The 13,672-nt window shown below is 38.6% G+C and overlaps 1 protein-coding gene across 1 annotated transcript; it reads right to left on the bottom strand.

Moving 5' to 3' along the window:
- Positions 1-443: 443 nt before the first annotated feature.
- bokb (BCL2 family apoptosis regulator BOK b) lies at positions 444-8,623 on the bottom strand. The gene is made up of 5 exons (XM_039816710.1): positions 8,323-8,623; positions 7,584-7,927; positions 5,852-5,980; positions 2,497-2,660; positions 444-1,415 (listed from the first exon to the last, which is right to left on the bottom strand). Exons 2-5 carry the CDS (start codon positions 7,804-7,806, stop codon positions 1,290-1,292), a joined length of 642 nt encoding a protein of 213 aa, XP_039672644.1. The 5' UTR covers positions 7,807-7,927; positions 8,323-8,623; the 3' UTR covers positions 444-1,289.
- Positions 8,624-13,672: the final 5,049 nt, after the last annotated feature.

Genomic DNA, 13,672 nt, shown 5'->3' with positions numbered 1-13,672 from the left:
CAACATGAATGACAATAATTCAGTGTACCTGTGTTGTTATTTTTACCTGCACTTCTGTAATATTACAGCATCAAGTATACAATTCTACAACCAGGTGCCTTGTCTTTTTTTTTTTTTAAGTATTTTTTTGCTTTTATTATAGCAACACTATAACTTTTCGCACTTCGGTCCCCCTACAGGTTGTGTCCATAGACTGTATATTAATATTAACAGTCTATGGTTGTCTCATTGGAACTTCAGCTCGCGCTACCCACCACTTCTGTCCCCCTACAGGTTGTCTCATTGGAACTACAGCTGCAGCTAAAAGTTACATATGTTGCTTTAAAGAGTAACAGTAAATGAGTGGAAAGAGGTGGGGTATGACATGCAACAAAGGCTCCAATTTAAAACACCTGTTGCACAACAGTGGGCTGAAGTATCAAAAGAATTTACATAAGTACATGTGAAGATTTTTGTAAGTTTATTATGGGTTTTTAAATTAAAAACATCCAGACACACCTTTATAAATTAACACTGTGAAAGTGACCATCAAGCGTACCACACAATCATCCTGAAGAGCCGTTGTCTTTATAATGCAGTGGCTTCAATTGATAAAGTCATAATCAAAATAGAAGAAGAAAAAAAATGCAATCATAAATAAAACTATTCACAGTTTAAAAAAAGGAAATCAATTTCACCAACATATGTGGGTGCAGTTCATACCATTCTTCTGTCTTTAAGTTCTTTGGCAAACATTTCTTGGGCACTGGTGTCTAAAATCGCAGCAGAAAGTTTACTCATATTTGGGGAGAGGCACTGCTTGTGCTTTGGTGAAGTACAATAGTGTAAATCAGACTCTCACGAAAACTCAGCCAGCTGAGCATCAGTTTTCATTACAAACATGGCTTTCACCTTTCATTATTCCTTCAGAGATATTTTCTGAGACAAACGTCAAATCAAAGCATTAAACAGTTTATCAACCTGAACACCACCACACATCACAGCAACAACACTGGAGAAGCCTGGTTCACTGCACTGGTGTATGCAGTGTGAAAGTATGTAGAAGAGGTGGAGTGACACAAACTTGTTTCGTTGCCTTTTTTGCTCTAAAATATCACCGTGACTACTCTTTGGCTGAAGGGTAATCACGTATCTGACAACGAGATAACACAAACACAACGCTGATGAAACATTTGTTGATAGCCATTTAGCGACAGACCGATATCTGCGACCATCTCCACTCCATCGATTGTTGACAAGTCTGAGATTTAAATCTCATATCAATCAATGACGATGACTCCTGTGCTGATTCATGGTTCCTTCATGATGTAGACGTACATTGTAGTGAGGAAGTACTTCAGGGACTCGATGGCAGACGACAGCCAGTGGTGCTCAGGGGCAAGATCCTTCTTCACCACACATTTGGTAATCTCCGCCTGATAAAAGGAAATTAATATTTTATAAAAATAAGCCTACAATAAAAAACATATAAAGTAATAACTTTAATTATTTTTTTAAAGCCAAATACAAATAATAAATGCAATAAGATGCACTTTTCAGGGGAACAAAGGGTTTGTTTCCCCAAAACAAATTCAGGAAAAACGGCAGAACCCCGGGGGAAAAAACAACTTAGCAGGTATAATGTTTACCATGTTCACCATTTTAGTCTAGCGTGTTAGCATGCTAAAATTTAAACATTCATTTTAAAACACAAAGTACAGCTGTGGCTGATGGGAATAGCATAGCTCTGCAGGTATTTGGTCATTGACGAATTTAAATTCTGACCCAATGGTGGTAAAAGGAGAGTTAAAGTATAACCAGTTATTACAATTCATTCTGAGGGGGATGTGAATGTCTGTAACAAATATTATGGCATGGTTATTCTTTCCCCTTTTTTTTTTTTTTTTTTTTTTAATCACTGGGGTGCCACCTTCATCTGACTTTGCTCTGAGGAAACAAACACATCCCTAGTATGAATGACTGGCATTTATTTGGAATTATATTGGAATTTATTATACTTGTTTGAGCATAACAAAATGTGCACCTAAAAATGCATTTTTCACTTTTGCAGTCTTTTATCCAAGAGAGGGCTACAGAAACAAATATTATCACTGCAAAGCTTTGCATCGGATCAGCAAACAGGAACCAGCAGTATGTAAGGAAGAGCTCAATGTTCAGAGCCATAACTGGGCCTTTCTGAGCATGCTGTATGCAACTCCCTTCTAACTCTGACTACCAGAGCTTATAAAAACAAACTGAGTTCTGATCCTTAAACAAGATTGCATAATCACAAAAGCAATGTGGTAGACCAGAAAGTTGCCAGTTTTAAACCCCAGAGAAACAAGATGGAAGCGGTGTTTTTTTTGTTTCTTCAATCTTGTTGTCAACTCAGAAACACTAATAATGCAGCAGCATTAATCCTATAAAAATCAGAGAAAGAAAAAAAAACAAAAACAAAAACATGATTTAGTAAGTGCAAATGGAAAACATAAAAATCCCTTCTGGATTTTTGCTTACCCATCCTCCTCGTCTTTTCAGCCAGGGAACCAGAAACTTGCGGACGAACTGGCCCAGGCTGTCCACTAAGATGTGAACCATGGTTGCATGACCCAGTCTGACACAATCGACTGCCAGGGCTCCGGCTACTGCGAACATCGATACCACTTTACCCCATGTTATACCTACAGCGAGAAAAACAGACATCACCGGGATATGTTTTATGTCTTTACCTTTGTCTATGGATAGATGTGCAAGATGGGATGGATAGGATGGGAGATTTATGCTTCAGCAATTCAAGCTCATTTGATTGATTGATTTAGTCTTGCAGTCACAGAGCAGTTGTTTAGAATAGAATACACTTTATTGTCCCTGAGGGGAAACTTGTCTTTAATAAGTGAAGAGCTAAGAGAAGCAAAAATATTCCACTATATCCAGAAGACCTGAGTTTCAATCCTCCATGGTGGCACAATTTCCTGACCAGAATCAGTAAACTGCCATACAGTATTTATCACAACGTAAACACTTCTTTTCCTGTTCTCATGGGTGCACATCACGTTCTCATCACCACCCACCTCCTCTCCATGGTGTCTCTGTTACATATTCTGTGATTTGACTCTAAGCATGTGGGGCAGTCGGTGGACTTTGTACTGAAATAAACTGGAAATTTGAATCAACAAACCAATGTATTTGCGTTAATGTGGCTGATAAGACGTCTTACAGAGCAGTTATAAATTAAAGAGGGTTAGATTGTTTTGCCTTTGCCTGGAGGTGGGTAAACACTGATTCAGATTCTACAGTGTGTGTGTGTGGGAGGGAGGGGGGGTCAACAGGTTCAGAAAATGATTTTGCATTCACTATTTAGAAGCAACCGAGATCTAAAAACGGCAAATTATTTTCTTTCGACCTAAACAACCCGTTGTAATATTTAATGGCATCCAGCCATTTCTAGGTTCAGTTTGCAGTGCAGCAGAGGCTGATATAACAACCATCAGCAATGCAGTGCAGGGCCTAATGGCATTAGCCTCCTTAGGCCAGCTCCCATTGTCATCGCTGACCTAACGTGTCTTACTGTGGCTATAAGGGGAAAGAGCGAGCTCTGAGCAAGCTTAAATGAGATAACTGTCCATGGAAGCTGTCAGAGCACATCACATCTTACTCCCTACTGAGAAACAGGCCAAGAATAGAGACAAGATTGTCTGGGATAAAGCTGGAGGAGAGGACGGTGGAAAGAGGAAGAACAGAAGTGGGAGGCAAGCTAAGATAGATGAAGGAGAGACAAGCCATGTTGATTTTACTGAGGGAGACCACAGTACAGACCACTGCTGAACCGCTTCTAAAGAAAATATGTGGTTATGATACATAGATCCAGTGGACTTACCATTCCTTTGTGCCATGTTAAGCTCTTAGAGGCATAATGATGAATAACAAAAAGCTACATAAGTCATCATAGAACAAATTCCGGTTAGCAGGAAAAACAAACTTAGATGCATGTTTCTATTTATATTCAGGTTTCAATCCGTCCCAGAAGGCAGGGGCAGCCTGGGTTCACCAGTTTGTTATTCTTCAGGAGGAATCCCACGCTGTTTCCAAAAACGACATCCTTGTGACGTCTAAATAAGCACAAATTTAGCCAGAACACGGGCATGAAAATTACATTAAGCGAGTCCATTTTTGATCTTTCCTGGAAACATGACAAATTCTAGTTGCTCGTCACACTACGGCCAGACCATTTAATCTATCCCAAAGGCTCACACTGAGGACATAATGTTACTCTGTTGTCAAGGCAACTTGAAACAAGTCCAACAGCCAGCACAACCAAGTTCAAGTCGAGACTGACAAAACTGAATTCCTTTCTCAAGATCAAGACAGAACAAAGATTTAGGCAATTAAATAATTAACTTATTTATTCTCTTATCACTCACAATTCACTCAGAACACTGTGACATGAACAGGAAATCCCATGGCTATTTCGAGGTAGTGGGAATAGTGTAAATTAAAATTTAGTAAAGTACTGTAACTGTATCTCTACTTAAATTACATTTTGGTTACCTTACCCTACATGTGGCACGTGCCTGATATCAGATAATTTACAGCAAATTTAGTTTCACTTTCTGTCACCTTTCATAGACACACAGGATACATCTTTAACATGCTCATGTCACACCTGTATTTATCCATCAAAATAAAAACTGTCTTCCTAACAAAAAAAAGACTAACAATTCACAGCCACGCTAGCGGCTCTTTGAGGCTGTACACAGTGCTTTTTGAGCTAAATGTTAACATCAGCATGCTAACATGCTCACAATGACAAAGTTAACATACTGATGTTCAGCAGGGGTCATGTTTACCGTGTTCACCATGCTAGTTTTGTGTGTTACCATGCTAACATTTGCTTATGGAGACTATCAGTTTGGCAAGAATAACCCAAATTATCGGACAAGGTGAAATTTTGACCTGATGATGACACAAGCTGAAAAGCTAAAGGATTATTGAAGGGATTTTAATTGATCCTATGCAGGAGTCAGGACACAAATTTCATGGCAAACCATACAACAGTTGTCGAGACATTTTACCCAAAACCACCAATGATGGAAGTAATGTCAGGGGATAACCAAAGTCAGTAGGATTCATTCTCCTACAACCATGAATGTCTGAACCAAATTACATGACAATCCATCAAGTAGCTGTTGAGATATTTCAGTCTGGACCAAAGTGGGGTACCGACTGAACCACAGGCCGACATCGGCGTCCTTAGAGTGACGCCGCTAGCATGGCTACAAAGTTTTAGAACACCCAACAATGTCTGCAAACGACATTTACAACAACAAAAAACTAAAAAGGCCTTCATCACGACACAACCCCTTATCATAAGGGCTGTACTAAGTCCAGGTTACCAAAAACTACAAGAGTCCTGAAAAAAGCTGTTGGCAGAAGCAGGTATTTCTTGAGCCATACAATGCCTAAATTCAAAAAGAAAGATAAAGAAGAATATAGTATTGTTCTAATAATAAGGCAGTAGACTTAATATTAATACTTAATCCATAAGAATCTATACCCCCAAACTATCAACGAATCAGTGTCTAAACTTGGTGACTCTAAAAATCTGTGGGAGAAATTATGTGTTTTAGATGAAGTCACGCTCCACTTACTTATGATCCACACCCACTCGCTCTCACTAAAAGCACCTCTCAGCTAAAAGGGCCTGATAGAAGCTGCACAGTCACACCGGTTACTGTTTTCACAGTAACTGCCTTCATCAGTTGTCTGAGACACTGCAGAAGTCTAAATCACTTTCTGTGCTGGCTTTGGATTGGATGGCATACAGTGTGCAACATCATCATCTTCATCATCACCTTCAGCAACAGCCGTGTACCTGTTGAGAAGATCTCTGTTGCCACGCCGATGAAGGCATCTGAAACCATACTCTCCATGGCAACAGAGATGTTGAGTTGCCGTGCCACGTTCCTGTACAAATAGGGCTGTATACACTCCAGCTCGTCGCCTAGGTAACAGAGAGAGAGCACAGACAAAAACGGAGAGAAGCATCATAAGTCTGTTAGGAAGACTGCAGTTTAAACCAATTATTTAAACGTTACACAAACTATTATACAGTCCAACCATTCAACTGATTTAAACAATTTACTTTGTTCCGCTGGTGGAGGGTCACTCAGATGTCAGGATGTTAAAGTAAAACATGCATGTCTCTTAAACAGACGGCTGGCACTTCAGCTGCTGTGTTAAGTGAGTCAAGTCCTCCAGATGAGTTCAAGACACACACACACACACACACACACACACACACACACACACACACACACACACACACACACACACACACACACACACACACACACACACACACACACACACACACACACACACACACACACACACACACACACACACACACACATTGAATATATCTATGATATATAGTGCAGTATGTGTAAATCGTCCAATCTGAGGAGTTATTCAGTCTAGTTTCTTATATTTTATGTGTATCAATTATCTTTTCCCATCTCTCAGCCTACTATTATCTACAAGTATATTAGCAACTCTGTTTTTTAGACCCAAGAGCAGTTCATACTGATCATATCACCGTCACAGCAGTCAGCTCACACAGATAATGAGAATGTATTGATCGCTTTGAAAGCAATGATTGGATCAATCCGTGCAAGATGGGAGAGCATTTCCTTTCCAGTGTTCAGAACTCAAGTCTGCAGCCTTCCTAATTTTCTCTAGGAAATGCACACAATAAACTTCATTTTGAGAATTGTTGGTACAGGTAAGCACATGGAATTTGCATTTTGCCAAGGGGACCCAAACAACATTTTGCAAAGTCTCAAATCCAATACATTTATTGAATATAACTGATCATTTGTCCTGCTCCTCCTATTTTATTGTATATTGCAACAGTTATTACCTCCACCAAGGAGGCATCTTTTCACTTCTACCGGTTAGTTTTCAGTACAATAGCTCAAAATCTTCCTGGCGTATTTCATATTTCAAATCAATTTGATGGAAAGTTAAGCCCTGATAGGATTTTGGTAAAGATTTTTATCCAGCTTAAAGATTTCTTAATATTACGAGAAATATTGAAAAACAATATTTTCTCATTAACTTCTGCATTTACAAACATCTGGCACAGATTTGTCATCATTGTCCATCACTTAGCATATTTTGAGACCCAGACCCAATGAAAACTACATTCAGAGCAGATGAAAATGCCCTTAAATTATTTAAGATTATCTTAATCTTTGTATACAAAATATTAATTAATTAGGTTAAGACACTGTCAATAAACCACAATGTCCTCTCACCAAAACATTTGTTGCATTTCTCTACTGTCTATGCATGTATAAATAATAATAATTAAAAAAAAGGTATAATAATAATAAAAAAAAAAGGTATAAAAAATACCCCCAAAAATACTTACAAATAAATTCTGAGGGCTTTGCTACCTTTCCTTTGGGGTATGCACTTCTGATCTAGTTAAAAGCATTGTGTTGAAACTAATGCGGCCTCTATCCTCTCCTGAGTGCATCAGGTTCAAAAGTATACTATTATTTAACTCAAGACTTAACAGTTCTTCAGGTTTCTCTTACCAAGACAGAGAAGCACCAAAGACACCTCAGCGAGCGCTGCATTTGAGGGAGAGAGGTTGAGTTCAATTTTGGACCATCCCAGTCCATTCTGGTTGAGTCTGGACAGTATGTAGTCCCTGCACAAGGCTTTAGACTGGGACACCAGCTCCTTCTCAGTCAACGATCGGTCAAACACATCCAGGACATCTGAAGCAAACACAGAGGACCGCCGCAGGACCTCCATGTCCTACTGCAGGGAGATCAGGGTCAGAGAGAGTCTGACCTCTTGAGCTCAGAGGAGTCTCAGTGTGTCCTCTGTTTTAATCCCAGAGGAACCAAGTTCAGCGATGGAGACAATATGGCAGCTGTGAGGACAGAAAACCCTTATTTAGAGGCAGCTATAGAGAGATTGGTTGACATGAATTACATCCCATCCCATACATCAGACCACAAACTTACATAAGAATATGATGGAGGCGTTATTGTTGTGAGTCACACGGTGGGATAGTCAAGATTGTGCTACATATCTTGGATTATGCAACATCAAGCTGATACCAAAATATGATAAGGGAAATATTTAGCTGTTAGGACAGCAACAGCCCAATATCTTGATTTGAGGCTAAACTGTATAAAGCCTACATTTGTCAGTGCAACATTTAGTAACCTGATAAATAGAATATATTTGAGATATAGGCCTATCTTAAAATATGGATGTATCAATAATTTAGGCTGTTGCACGCAAAGAACAAACCACGCTTACCTTCAGCGTTGTATCCACATTGAGTCCCCGCTTCTGATATGACAAATGGGATTTTTCCAATCAATTAATCAGAAACCTTTCGGTTCCCTGTAGTGTTTCCCAGCCAACAGAGCCCGAACGTGAGAGCAACACAGCTCGTCTACTCTCATAAATCACTTTTTCTATCATTAGGAAACCACTGGGCGAAGTTCTGCCTCAGGTCACATTCCTAAGGAAGAGCTCAGTGTCTGCTCGGTCCACTTGTTTCCCTATCTGAGCCGAGGCACGCAGTTAGAGGACGCCTACCTGTTGGGTTGTTCCACTTTCCCATTGGTGCTCAATAGGTGCGTTGGTTTCAGAGTCAGGAAAAGCCCGGAGGCGGAGTTTGACGCCCCGCCTCCCAGCAACTAAACGAGATAATCTTCACACGGGGGACAGAGGGAACCAAATCAACTGCATCGATATTTTCATTCACAACTCTGGGCAGTTTTTATAGGTCTTATCTTCTTCTTTTTTTTTTTTTTTTTTTTGCTATGGATCCTCTTGTTAGTCTGAAATAAAGTTTGAATTTAATTGAATAATCTGGCATAATGCTTTGAAAGAACCGAGCCTGTTTTCTCTTTAAAAAAAACACTTTTATTAATTATTATCTCTGTTTTAAAGTCACAAGGCTTTAAGTGTTTGAGTGAGTGAGTGAGTGAGTGAGTGAGTGAGTGACTGAGTGAAATGGGCTTTCCCAGTAGTCCTACAGGTGTAGTCTATATAACTGTACAGATGACCTCCTCCCAGAGTTATGTGTTCCTTGCTGACGCCAAAAGAGTCGCACCTTTTATCCCGCCCAGAGCAGGTGTTCCACTCTGCACTTATATAGCCTACTGACTGACTGTCCTTCTGAGACTAAGGGCTTTCTGATGCTCCATGTATGAAGCGGTTTTATTGTTTTGTTGTTGTATTGTATTCTATTGTTGTTGTATTGTCACATTTTTTTTATTATACAAAATACAAACATTTATATGTAGAGCATTTTAATGATATGTGGTATAATGTCTATAATACGTTCTGCTGTTGTTGCTGTTGTTGTCGGTGGTATTATAGTTTTCTGTTTATATATCTAACGATTGCTGTATGGCACATGATTACTTTCTAGACTATTAAATATCTAGCCTATCTATCAATAAAAGTTCATCCTTTCGGCGCCCCATATCTTGTTTTATGTTATTTTTCAAAGTAAAACTCAATTAGCTGTTGTTTTGAAAGGAGATGGTGTCGATATCATCTACACCTATTATTAGGTTAAATTATTAGTTGTTTTTTTATATATAGTTAAGTGTTTGGCCGCTGAGTGTCGCTGTTACTCACTTTACTGCTCAGGCCAACATTGTGGTTTCCTGGTTCATTAAAAAAAAAAAAAAAACTAAAAGAAGGCGATATTAACCCTTGTGTGGTGTTCGGGTCTGTGGGACCCGTTTTCAATGTTTGATAAAAGAAAAAGTTATTGTAGTTATTGCTATTTATTATTTCTTCTAACTCACACTCACTGGCATTGGCTCATTTTCTGTGAAGAACATAAAAAAATAACTTATTTTCAATGACAGCACACGGTACAACCAATCTTGTTTCTATTTTTTTATACCTTTTTTATGATTGAATTTCCTTGTTTTCTCACAAAAAAACGAAAACGATCATATGATCATAAATGTGATCTCACGGGGGTAAATGGCAAATATGAACCATAAATGATGTATATATCATTGGTAATTGAGCTAAAGTAAACATCTGTTAAGTGTTTTTACATAAATTGTTATGGCTGTATTGATTTAAAAGCCTAATAATGTGGTGGGTCCACCAGAGCTGGGAACATTGGCTGTGTAACAAAAATATGAACACCACACAAGGGTTAAATAATTCTGAGCTGATGTGGTCATTTCTTCATGTTTGTCTCCTGGGACAGATTCAGCCTCTTATCAATATATTAATAAAACACAATAATATTTGCAAGTAGTGTTGATGATAAATAGTTTTACTTTTATCCATAGTCTGATCCTTGTTCTCAGTGTTACAATGATAGGAGTCACACAGATCATGGAAAACAGAGAAACACATTCAACTTAAAGGGACATTTCACCACAAAATCAAGAATATATATTTGTCCTCTTACCTGTAGAGCTGTTCGGTCTAGATAGTTTTGGTGTGAGTTGCCCAGTGTTGGAGAGATGTGCCGTAGAGATGTCTGCTTTCTAACAATATAATGGAACTAGATGGCACTCGGCTTGTGGTGCTCAACGCCCCAAAAAATGGCATACATTTGAAAAACTCAACAGCCATAACTTTCATGCAGAAATCATGACCCAGTTACTCAAGATAATTCACAGACCGAGTAGTGAACAGTTTCATGTAGAAACAATGGTAAAAAGAAAATAGTTGATTTGGGGGTGAACTGCCCTTTAAGTATGACACATTTGCTTTTTTAGGACCTTTTCCCTGCCAGCAGCAGTGTCTCCACAAGCTTGTCTGGACCAGAAATGTTCTACATAAATACTAGCGTAATTCATTCTATACAAAATCCTTCCTGACTAAAAGCACAGCAACAATCTGTTTGATTTGCTACACTGACAACAGTTTATAAGTTTATTAATTGACACCACATTTTGTAAACATTTAGAACTGATTTGCCTTTGACATAATGGTAATGTTTTATACTTCATGTGGAGCTATACTTTCTTTACTAAGCACTAGAAAAAGCAAAATAAAGTAGTATTAGTTTTAATAGTTATGGTGTCTTATTTTCTATATTTATTTTTTTGACTGCTGGAGTACTTTGCTCTATGCTTATTGTTATTTACTTTTTTTTATTTGGATGCACCAAACACACCAAGGCAAATTCGATCCAAGGGAAAACTTATTTAGGCAATAAATTTCATTCTGATTCTGATATTTCCCTTATCACCTTAACTAACCTCGATTTCACAACGTGTAAATCATTGTGACTCATACTGAAAATAAGTCATTCATTCAATAATAACAATATTATAAAATCACTGAGGTCAAACCTGCAATCTCTGTTTTTTGGATGGTCCATCAATTTATTTAAATTGGCACTTAGAACCTGTTGATATTTCTCCATAAAATCGAGTGAGTGCTTTATAAAGTCCAGAATTAATGAATTAGTACATTTCAAGTGTCTGAATAAGTGTTCTTAAGCAAAGTTAAACAACAAAATATCAAAACCTAAAACCGTCATGTTATTAGAAGACTGAAAAGGGTGTCCTGAGATGGTGATGTTTCAGTAATTAGCATGCTAATGGGTGAGTTTCTATGTCATCCTGTTAAAAGACGTGAAGTGTGAAGTGTGTTCACATTCATTTGTTCCAGTGAGAGACCTGAACTTTCAAATATTAACACAATTGACCCTGTTCCTAGGTTGTATAACAGGTTGTACAATTAGTAAGTATCAGTTATAGTAATTATTTGTACATGTTTTCGGTCAGACGAGTGCAATGAATGAAACAGCTAGGTTGCAAACCACACTACTATATGATGAAACACAATACTTAACACATTAGCCCACATGAAATCTTCTCATTACAAACTCTGGAGGATCAGATTTCAACAATGACAGTGTCACTAAAAGATGGATTTATGACTCATGTGTTTGGGAATTTATGCTATTTTACAACCTACCTCATTACATGTCCACATTCATGTTCACTGAGTTCATTCATTCCTTCTCAGCAGCCAAGCTCAGTCTTCCACATCCAGAAGCATCTCTCCTGTCCAATCTTTCACAATTGGCTAATTGAGAACAACCCGCTATGTCTCGAGGCTGCTGTCTATTCTCTGGTTATGCTGTTGGGCAGAGAACTATGGGCCATGGACAACGTTATGTTGTTTGTTAGTTTCTATGTGATACATTCTATTGGGAAAAACGTGGACTTAAGTCAATGTGAAATGGCCACAAGACCAAGAAGAACAGGGAGTGTCTTGTAGTGTGCAGTAATATGGCAGCTATGAAAAACAGCTGACATATGGATAGAGACAAAGACACCAACTTTAACATTCAATCTGGGTCAAAAACATGTCAGTGTTCAAAACGTTGTAATGTTTCAGTCATGCTTTGTTTTTTTTCTACATCTTTTTAGTGGAGAAATGGTGGAAATTTTGGTAGTATATATTTCGTATATCAATGCTTTGTCATTTTGGAAAACCCCTTGTGGATGAGCTAACGGTTTCTATCGAGATACTTGGCTGCTGCATAGCTTTGCCAGAAATTCTTCAGTGCAGCTACTCCTTTGCAGAAACACTTCTGTAAACAGCTCTATCCTTCTCTTTAGAGATCAATGAGTAAAACTAAACTGTTGAATATGTTAAGGAGCTCAGTGAAAGTCACACCTTCAAGTGGCCATTTAGTAGCGACTGCTCAAGTTTTCGGCCTTCTCTAAAACACAGCCTACCACCAAGATTGATGTACTGTGAGAGTACAAAGGTCGAAACTGCATGACATACAAGCACCAAATGCAATCACTGTTGCTTTCTTTCCCCCTAGAATTTGCTTCATGACAAACTGTCCAACGCAGGAATTTGTTTCAACTCGAAATTTTTAACTTGACATGTTCAAATCAAATCACCGTGTCATGTTTGTGTTTAAGATTTAGTGCATTAATCACACATTCAATTATTTAATGTCTGTGTTTTTTATGCCTGCACTTCATTGAAGAGCCACCATGTGCTAAATTGTCAAACGGTATGTAAACAGACAGCTATGATTCCTCCCTTCCTCCCTCATTCTCTCGTGCAGAGATTCCTTTCATTCCAGCCAACCTTTTAGTCTATCGTACGATTACGAAGGGGTGTACATTTCAAACTTCATCCAGGCCTCACGCCCATCATCCTGGGTGCTCGGGAAACAGGTCAAACCAGAGGCGCAGTAGAGTTTGTCATAGCAGCCAGGGTAGGACCCAGCCTCGGTGCTACAGCACAGGGATGGGCAACTCCAAAAAGTGACGTTAGGTTTGTGAATGTGTGTTATCTGATTTCACCTTTAGCCTAAATCATGCTGGAGGGACATTTTTTTATTATTTATTATATATTTATTTATTATTTATTTTTTGGGCACATAGAGTTTTAAACTATTGAGATTTTTTTTTGACCTGTAACTTTTTTTTGTTACCCTCAAGTGCTTATCAACTGGTTTTCGTTGCCCAACAATGGGGCCCATTCACCTTTAACCAAGGCTACAGGCCTTCATTCACTCCATGACCCCATCCCCTTTGCCACCATTGACGAGACAGTCCAATCACAAACAGGCTAAGTGAGGATGGGAAGGTGGAGCCAAGCATTGAAACAGGGTGTGGTCCTGAAACTACTAAGGTCT

Source organism: Perca fluviatilis, chromosome 11, assembly GCF_010015445.1.
Source record: "Perca fluviatilis chromosome 11, GENO_Pfluv_1.0, whole genome shotgun sequence".
Taxonomy (NCBI): domain Eukaryota; kingdom Metazoa; phylum Chordata; class Actinopteri; order Perciformes; family Percidae; genus Perca; species Perca fluviatilis.
This window is presented reverse-complemented; position numbering and strand designations above follow the sequence as displayed.